The sequence below is a fragment of the Beta vulgaris genome, chromosome 1 (genome assembly GCF_026745355.1).
Source record: "Beta vulgaris subsp. vulgaris cultivar EL10 chromosome 1, EL10.2, whole genome shotgun sequence".
In the NCBI taxonomy this organism is placed as follows: Eukaryota; Viridiplantae; Streptophyta; class Magnoliopsida; order Caryophyllales; family Amaranthaceae; genus Beta; species Beta vulgaris.
This window is the reverse complement of record NC_079202.1, coordinates 10,413,835-10,423,657: the sequence shown is the minus strand read 5'-3', so window position 1 is coordinate 10,423,657 and position 9,823 is coordinate 10,413,835. Positions and strand designations below refer to the sequence as shown.

At 36.2% G+C, this 9,823-nt stretch overlaps 1 protein-coding gene across 3 annotated transcripts; it reads left to right on the top strand.

Annotated features, from left to right (window-relative positions):
• Positions 1–572: 572 nt before the first annotated feature.
• On the top strand, positions 573–8,088 carry LOC104884504 (endoribonuclease Dicer homolog 3). Of its 3 annotated transcripts, none has more exons than XM_010669166.3 (3): positions 574–729; positions 6,948–7,062; positions 7,714–8,088. In XM_010669166.3, the coding sequence occupies exons 2-3, from the start codon at positions 6,957–6,959 to the stop codon at positions 7,851–7,853; spliced, it is 246 nt and encodes an 81-aa protein (XP_010667468.1). In that variant the 5' UTR covers positions 574–729; positions 6,948–6,956; the 3' UTR covers positions 7,854–8,088. The 3 variants fall into 3 exon arrangements, with proteins under 3 accessions (XP_019103151.1, XP_010667468.1, XP_010667469.1); XM_010669167.4 differs by having other exon boundaries at positions 577–729; positions 6,951–7,062; XM_019247606.2 differs by lacking the exons at positions 6,948–7,062; positions 7,714–8,088 and adding an exon at positions 3,291–6,659 and having other exon boundaries at positions 573–729.
• The last annotated feature ends 1,735 nt before the right edge of the window (positions 8,089–9,823 follow it).

Below are 9,823 nucleotides of genomic sequence, written 5' to 3'. Positions count from 1 at the left end.
ACAATCATTTATCAGAATGGACAATAGGAGATGGAAATATTCCCAATATTCAAACCATGTTGTCGATGGCGCTTGGAAGAAGAGAACGACATCAAATCAATGGCAAGCAGCGGTAGCTTGGAAGAATGTGAATAATGAGATAAACGAAGAAGCCGCAATGAAGATTTTCGCCAACTCAGCAGAGCAAGCAGAAGCGTACGCTATTCTGAAAGCGCTAACGGATATGGAATGGCGAACCACAGGTCTGAGAATCAAGACGGATAATATAGAATTATCAAGGCTTTGAACAGCAAAAAATCATCCAATAAGAACATTGACAACATTGTTAAAGACATCAGAAGAATAGCGAATAGTTATTCCTTCATATCTTGTATCAAGGTAGGTAGAGAAGAGGTCAAGTTAGCTCATAATCTCGCCAAGCTGGCAAGGAACAGCTAACCTGTATCTGTTGTTGTTTTATCCTTTGTCAAAAAAAAAAAAAAGAGAAAGGCATAGTTCGAAATGGGCTTTCTCGAATCGGCCCGCGTGGAAAACTGAAACAGAGCATCAGATATCAATGCATTCTGCCATCGGTTGTTGCAACTTTGTACTTGTAAGTTGTAACTAGTAACAGTCACAACTCACAACTTCACACAACTCTAAACTCTTAAACTCTAAAATAAGTCTGGTGAAGAGTGAGGAGAGAGAATCCACGCATTTTCTTCCTTTTTCTACTTTCAGGAGTTCACGGTACGCTTATAATTCAAGCAATTTTTTCTTTTCTAATTCACTAATCTATGTTACGCATCACCTTCGAATTTCTCAAAGATTTTTGTTCTCGATGTTTGAATTTCGTATCTCTCAATCTTTTTTTTTTCTTATATTTCCATGTCTAAGACCTTTTGCTCATGCAATTACTTTGTATCTTTGTGTTTTTTTATTATTATGGAGTACTTTAATTTCAATTTCGGAGAAAAGGAAATTAAATTGAATTTATAATCAATATACGATCAAATTCTAGTTTCTTTTTACTGAATTTGTGATCAACATGATGAATTTATGTTTTGTTCGAATGTAGTGTAATCTTCTTCTCTTTTAGCTAGAATCTAGCTTTTTTTTTTTTTGAGTGCTCATGAAATTAAATATTTGGTTAAGTAGGTTTCAGGGAGTAATTTTTAATAGTCATTTTTGTTAAATTAGTTGCAATGTACTCTCTATAATTTGGTGATGGATTTATTTGAGTTAATTTTGGAGTTTTTTGCGGGGATATACCAAAGTAATAGGGCATTTTGTGGGGATATACTTCACTAATTTTTTTGGGATATATACCAACCTAAATTTAAATTTTGTTAAAATGTACTAAAAACACTATTTCCCGCAAGAAAGTGAAATTTTCGGCGTTTGTAGGAACTCGCGAGTGAGCCACAAAGTGACAGTGATGAAGTTGGAGGAACATGAATGTTATAGAAGCAATTGAATATCACGCACTATATATAAAGAGTTATTAAGCAAGTCAAAGGCCAAAAATTTAACTTTCTTGCCGAAAATAGTGTTTTTGGTATATTTTAACAAAACTCAAATTTAGGTTGGTATATCCCACAAAAAAAATTAGTGAGTATATCCCCACAAAATGCCCTATTACCCCGGTATATTCCCGTAAAAACCTCTTAATTTTGTCTTGTTTTTGATAGACTATGTGCCATTTTTAAGCAATTGTAATCCGTCATTTTCTTGATTGAATTATTATTTTATTTTTGAAGTGATCATTGTATGTTAAATTTTGATTTAGTGGATTTGAGGGCATTGAAGAGTCATAAATTTCAACAACAGTTGATCTTTCTGTGATTTGGTGATGTATTTATAAGTTTACATTGTCTTGTTTACTGATCAAATTTTTTTCCGATTTTGATTAGCGATTGTAATAACATATGCTTTGGAATAGTAATTAGATTGATGTTCTTCCAATTAATCATTGCGATTTGAGCTCTACTTCTGTTCCAGACATTGATTGGGTCTGTCCAAGTTAGTCATGTTCTCTGATCAAATTTGCTCGTGTGTATTTGCTGTAGAGTGTAGACCGTAGTATTTGACTTTGCTGTTTAAGAAAATACAGCATTCTTTTTCTGTCTTTTGTTTGAGGAGTTGGGGGAGGGGTGTTGTTTCGCTGGAATATATTAAAAAGTATATAAAAATGTTATGAAATTATTTCTTTCTACTGTTTCATAGTGGTTGGAAGCGTAGGTTATAAGGTACATGTTGTGTACGTAGAGCTAGGTACACCTGGAGCTAATTTTTACTCATTTCAGAAGACATTGCTCATTTGATGTTTGAATGTTGCCTTTGCTTATTTCAAAATTATCATTTCAAAGTCACTTTTGCTGGTCTTTAACATTTCAGGTTTATTTTTCCTCATTTCCAAGTAATTTTGATCATTTGACTGGGTCTACCTAGAGCTACATACACCCAAGTGTACGGTATAGGTGCTGGGTGGAAGTAGGTAGTAGTTTTATGGTTGCTTACAAACTTATGGCAATTACAGACATAGGTAACAAAATTTTAATTGTTATTTGTCACTTATGTCATCAAGGAAATAGTACATATTCCTAAGTGGTCTATGTAATTGGTTCTGACTTGCTAAACACCATTTCTAGTTGCATTATATAACGTGATAGAGATTATCATAGTGCTTCTCTGTCCATTGTGTAACTGTTGCTGGAAAACAGAGGAAATCAGTCAATCAATACAACTAGGATTAATCTTTCTATGACCGATACGACTGTGGTGAGGGAGTAAGTGATGCTGGTCGACCTTGTCGAGAGCATGGTGTTCTATTGATTTGAAGACTTCATTGTCTGTGTTTTAGAAGATACTGAAGCATCAGGTTACTACTGTTTCTAGTATTGGCTTTAGTCGCTCTTGTTGTGTTACCATGCGTACCTGTCCAAGAAATTTGTCGAGCATATGCTATTGAGAATCTTCAAACTTGTCAGGTTATTTAGAATTTCTGGGATTTGTTTCCCAAGGTTTTGTATATTTGAAGGATGCAACCGAAATGCCCATATCTGTTCCAAGTATTAAATTTGTGTCTGAAAAGGGTGCAGATGTGGAAATGAGAGTCAAGAGTAACAGGATGTCAAGCCATGGGCAATGATTTTTTTTGATTTGCCTGCCTTCCTTTCTGTCTCTATCTGTGACAAGTCCAGATGCCTCAGCTGACAAGAGAACATGTGCACCTATCACAAATTAATGTGCTTTTATTTGCACCGGTGATTTTCTGAGTACTTATGGGTCTTTTATTCATTTTGATGTAGGGATCACATAACGTGCAAAGCTAAAATTGTTACTTATCATACATGCAATTTCCTAACAGTTTAAGACTTTGCATTTGATGGGCATTCTAGATGATCATCGTAATGAAGGGCGTGAGGATAGTGATCTGAAAGTGAAAATAAGTGAGTCAGCTGGTGCTGGAACCACAAAAAGAAAGGAGTTACATGGGACAGTTCATCTTCGTGCCTTATCTGGTACTTGGCGAGATAGTCCTCATGGTGCCGTATTCCATGTCTATAAGATCGATTTCTCCTGTGATAGTGAGCTGTACTCTGGTTTTGTTCTCTTGACTGAGTCAAAGCTAGATGATGATGTAGCTAATAATAAAGTGGATTTGTATTTACTTGACAAGATGGTCAAATCAACAGTTATCCCATGTGGAGAAATACATCTGGGGTCAGATCAAATAAAGCGAGCTATGCACTTTCATGAACTTCTCTTCAATGGATTATATGGAAAATTGTTTCAAGGATCAAAAGCAAGTGGTATCCATAGAGAGTTTCTTCTCCAGAGGGACAATGATCTCCTGTGGAGCACTTCATACATGTATATGATCTTACCACTGGAGGTTCCGAACATCGTAAATGATGATGACTCTTGGAGAATCAACTGGAAAGGGATTGACTCTTGTGTCAGTGTGGTAGAATTTTTAAGGAACTCTGCTTGGTTGAGTGCTGAGCAATCTCGAAGCAAATATAGAAGTTTGAGTGGTGACTCATCTGCAGTAGGTGGAAATGTCACTGGCGAAGATATTATATATCTGGCTGATCGTTCATTGTCTACAGAAAACTTGAAAGAAACTGTCGTTATGTCAATACACACTGGAAGGATATATTATGTCCTTGACATCTTGGTCAATACCTCTGCTGAGAGCCCTTTTGATTCTAAAGCTGATGGGACACCATCAAAGTATCCTAGTTTTGCTGATTATTTCAACAAAAAATATGGGATTGTGCTATTCTATCCAGGGCAGCCATTATTACTGTTGAAGCAGACTCATAACCCGTTCAATCTTCTCTCAGATAGTGAGGCAAGTGCATTCCGTCGAAAGATGCTGTCAACTGGTAATCCGGTTGATGCAAAGCGAAATAATACAGTTCATATGCCTCCTGAGCTTTTAGTCTGTATTGACATTGATATTTCACTTCTAAGGGCGTTGTATCTAATACCTTCGTTGATTCACAGGATGGAATCTCTGATGTTGGCTTGCCAACTAAGGGAAGATATTTCCTATAATGTGAACAGATTCCATATGCCTAGCTCTCTGATTTTGGAAGCGCTTACGACTCTAAGATGCTGTGAAGATTTTTCTTCAGAGCGTTTAGAGTTGCTTGGTGATTCAGTGCTGAAGTATGCAGTGAGCTGCCACCTCTTTCTTAAATATCCCCAGAAACATGAAGGAAAGCTATCTGGTCAGCGCCAAAGAACTATAGGCAATGCTAACTTACATGAACTGGGAACTAAGCGTAGGATACATGCGTACATACGTGATAGTGCATTTGAGCCCCGTCGTTGGGTTGCCCCTGGGCAGCTTTCTGTCCATCCTGTTCCTTGTTCACATGGTGTTGATACATCTGAAGTTCCTTTAGATAGCAAATATCGTACAATTGACGAGAATGTCGTAATTGGGAAGAGCTGTGACAGGGGACATCGGTGGTTAGTTTCCAAAAGCATTGCTGATTGTGTTGAGGCACTTATTGGAGCATACTATGTTGGTGGTGGATTAATGGCCGCCCTCCATATGATGAATTGGCTAGGGATTGAAGTTAATCTGGAGCCCTGTTATGTTGAAAAGGCTATTAATCTGGCATCTGACCGATCTTGCAACCAAAAAGTTGATCATGTTACAGCCTTGGAGTCCAAGATTGGGTATGACTTTTCTACCAAGGGACTGCTACTCGAAGCTATTACTCATTTGACGGAGAAAGATTCTGGGGTGGGCTATTGCTATGAGAGGCTGGAGTTTCTGGGCGATGCTGTGCTGGATGTACTGATAACATGGCATCTTTATCAGAACCACACAGATGTTGATCCTGGAGAACTAACGGACCTGCGTTCTGCTTCTGTGAGCAACGAAAATTTTGCTCAAGTTTGTGTTAGGCGAAACCTGTTCCAGCATCTTCAGCATTGCTCCGAGTCGATCTCAAAACAAATAACAGAGTATGTTACGTTGGTTATGGCTGCAGAAGATTCTAAGTCGTTGCAAGGAAGACAATGCCCTAAGGTTCTTGGTGACCTTTTCGAAAGTATTGCTGGGGCAATACTGATCGACACCAAGCTTAATGTCGAAGAACTATGGAGAATTTTTTTACCATTGTTGTCTCCCATTGTGACCCCTGATAATCTTGAGTTGCCTCCCTTCCGTGAATTGAATGAATTGTGTGATTGCCTTGGATACTTCTTTAAAGAACATTGTGAAAATGATAAAGAGGTGGTGCTTGCAGAATTGAGATTGCAACTGGAAGATATCTTATTAATAGGAGAAGGAATTGGTAAAATTAGAAAAACTGCCAAGGGACAAGCTGCTCTGCATTTGTTGAAAGAACTGGAGAGCAGAGGAATTTCATATGACCGATGTGTTTTGAAGAGGAAAAAAAGGGAATCCAGTGATGTCAGTTCAGGTTTAGTAGATATGAAATTTAGCATCATAGATGTATCTCAGAAGAAGCAGAAGGTTTCTCAGTTGCTTTGTGGAGATGATGGAGTTTCAGATGCTGCTATTCCAGTTATTGCAGCTATTAGCACAGAGAAAGGGGGGCCAAGAAACTCACTGTATGAACTATGTAAAAGATTGCAGTGGCCTATGCCTAGCTTCGAAACTATAGAACAAAAGTCAAGAGCACCCATTGAATTTGGTGAGGGTTCAGATAAGAAGACTGGGTTCAATAGTTTCATGTCAAAAATTTCCTTGCTCATACCTGACTTCGGTGTTATGGAGGTCAACGGGGAGGAAAGAGCAGATAAGAAACGGTCTCAAGATTCTGCAGCCTTGCACCTGCTCTATAAACTGGAAGAGCAGGGTAAACTTGTAATCAGCTGATAATAAGGTCGGTGGAACAGCAGGAAAAATTCTCTGCCAAAGCCCTGATAGATTACTGTTAGTGATGTTTGCTCCAAATCCTGTTCTTCGAAGTACTGCGTTTCAGTTTCTGATAGTCATCGACAAGCAACGAAATCTATCCCCAAATTAACAAGGATAGAAGACCCTGTTAAGTTAGTCTTAGTAAATATGATTATGTCCCTGTACTTTATGGTGTAACGTTCGTAACAGTGAAATAATCTGTAGTAGCCTTATCTTGTCTGTAGCGTTGATCATAGTCGATGATTTAATAAAATGTCTTTTTTCTTCACATTTCTCTTTAAAGCTGTCTAATCTCTGTTTGAAAGAGTGCAAGATGCATTCTTTTCAAGGTTTATTTCTAAAAAAGAGTTTTTTTTTCAGTAAATAACATAAGATGTTCAGTATACTCCCCCCCCCCCCCCCCCCCCCCCCCAAAATTCATCCTATGCACCAACATGACAGTGGTCAGCTTGCATTGTCTAGATTGTTTCTTGGTGTAACGTGAGTGTGTTGTGAATTTAAGTCATCATCAGGATTCCCGTGAATGTAATACTAACATAGAAGAACATGATTGCAGCAGGTCGTCATGGCTATTCCCCTGGATCTACAAAGTTTTATTCTCCGTGCTCGAGTTCTGAAGCTGTATAGGCAAGCATTGAGAACTGCCAGCCGAGCCCCAAATCATTCAAGAGGTCTCTTTCATTCTCTCTTTGCTCTCTCTCAGGTTTCCTCACACTGGGACATGATTGCTTGCAAGTGCATGCCCTCACATCAGCCATCCTAGATACATGTTGCTGTAGCTATTTTTTTTGGTCGTTGTAAGTCATTTTCATGTGATAGGCATGAAATTCCAATGTTCCACCAAAAATTAGTCACATATATGACCATTTAAATAAACCTCATCACAGTTATCAACTTTGGCCGTTGATTTCTATGATTATATTATCTATTTAATGGGATTATAACTCTGACATTGCTATTTTATATTTATAGGGTTCACAAGTCTTAAATGATGGCCACATGAAATTTCGCTGTTCAAATAAACCTAGTAATGTTACCTTTGTAATGTGATCCTGGAATTTTTTTCACCAATATATGGTTGAAACTTAGTCTATTATTTTGACCACCATAAGTTAGTCTTCTCATTTTGAGCTGTTATGACTTTCTGAAATACATTAGTATTCTGTAGAATAAACCAATAATATCGTATGGGTTTACACTTACATTGATATGTTTATTATTTGAACTTCAATGGATCATCGCTCTCTCAAGCTTAATCATCTTCTGTGCGATTGCCTGCTGAAAGTTTTCTGAAATGGTTTTGGTTATCCATGCAATTGCAGTTGAATTGCAACAAACAATCAGAGAAGAGATTGAGAAGAATCGTGATTGTCAGGATAAGCAGAAGATTCGTTTCTTGATAAGTGAAGGGAAAGAGAGAGTGAAATGCTTAGATGAGATGCTCGACATGCAAGGTTGCTGACCATGGATTGGATTGGAGAGTAAATCTTCTTCTAACCGAGAACAAGAACGGCTATGAAGTTCGTAGGCTAACTGATATACTGGGTTCTGTAGATGTTCTGTTGTAATCTTTTCCTAAATTAGCATCGTTGTGTAACACATTTGTAAGATAATGTTGTTGGACCATCCATAGTTAGGTATATCTATGTCAAACTTTCCAGTAAATTATGGATATTCAAAATTTGTTTATTTAGACATGATTGTTTGTCATGCTTACACAAATTATCTGAAAGTGTGTATAAATTAGTAAAATAGGAGTAGATAACAGTGTCATTACGTTATGAGAATAATTTAGTATACAGGGAATTTCAAGGCATCATAAATTGCCATGATAAGAAAATTTTAAGAGCTTACAATTATGGCTTGTGTGCACTGTGCACTATATAAATCAATTAAACAAGGTGGCAAAGCTAACAATTGTCTTCCCTCAAAACTTTCTTTATCTCTGCCTATTAATATAGTTGTCAGGGACTTGCATAATGCATATTAAGGAAGAGGGAATGGGAGGTGTATGGCTTGTAATGGGACATTGAATAGGGTCATGTGCAAGGACAGACCATAATATTTCTTCTTATGTATGAAAAAGAAGAATATGACAATTCTATTACTTCCCTTGACATTTGCCTTTAATAGATTTTTCATTTTTATTCCCTCCGTCCCAAATTAGTTGCTACATTTGCTTTTTCACAGTTTATGAGATGCAACTTCAAACACCAATATCTTGAATTACATATATGAAAAAATTATAAAAATTATATATTTGGAAAATACAAATTGGGACGAATCAAACAAGATCCAACACGACTATGTTTTTTCTTATGTATATGGAGTAAAATATAGTCAAAGTTATGACGTGAATAGTGCCTATGGTCAAAATGTAGCAACTAATTTTGGACGGAGGGAGTAATTTGGACACTATTCATATGTATAGAAAATCCTCAAAAAAAATTTCAATGTATAAGAAAAAATATAGTTATATCGGGGGGTATGATAAATCTATATCAGATATAGGTTTCATAACCTATATCACCAATATAAAATTGAAAAAGTAATGTTGTGAAAAGGTTGAAGTACAAAAATAATGTATTAAATTCAGAAAACATATTTGAAAGGGAATAGAAGGGGGAATGGAAGGGAATGGGAAAAAAGTAACATCCTCTCTCTCTCCTCTCCTACAATTGATCTGACCAAACAGAAAGCCATTCTCCAAAACTCCAAAATTCTTACAGCTAACTTTATTTTTATTATGGAGAGAAATAAAAACTAAATTAAGTGGGAAATTAAATGTTGTTGAATTGTGGAAAAAAGGCCTCGTCAATTTGCTTGTTTTGAAGATATTGTGGAAATTTGGAGAATAAAATTGGGCTTTCATGGAGGTCAAGAGCTGGGAGAAGAATCAAAAATCAGATAATTCAGAGATGAACAATTCAATACAAAAATTAGATAATTCAAAGATGAACAAAGCATGCGTGGAAACACAATATGTATCTGCATTGTACAAAAAGACATGACCATCACATATGTTGTTCAGAATATAGCCTAACTGATAAACACAATACCATGTCTTTATTTTCATTAGTTAATAAATTGATAATAATAACATTAAGCTACAAAAAATTTATATTATAAAAAATTGTTTTTATTTTTTATACAACAAAACCATCATATTTTCAAGAAAACAATACTAGTGTATAATCTTAATTTGTGTGAGTTATCATCCAATAAAATCATTTATATACAAATAAACCTTATAACATGTATAAATTAACCAAAACGAATATTACATTGAATGTTAATGGAAAAAAAGTTGTTGCATATTAGTTCGTTTTTCACATCTGAATGATTGACTACTAATAACACAATTTTAATGTGACGTTAATAATTTACGATGGGATTTATTAAGAAAAAAGGCATGCGTGGAAAATGTTCACA

What these genes read in the sequence shown, in the direction of transcription:
- LOC104884504 (XM_019247606.2), top strand. Translation starts at nt 3,368, where the DNA reads ATGGGCATTCTAGATGATCATCGTAATGAAGGGCGTGAGGATAGTGAT.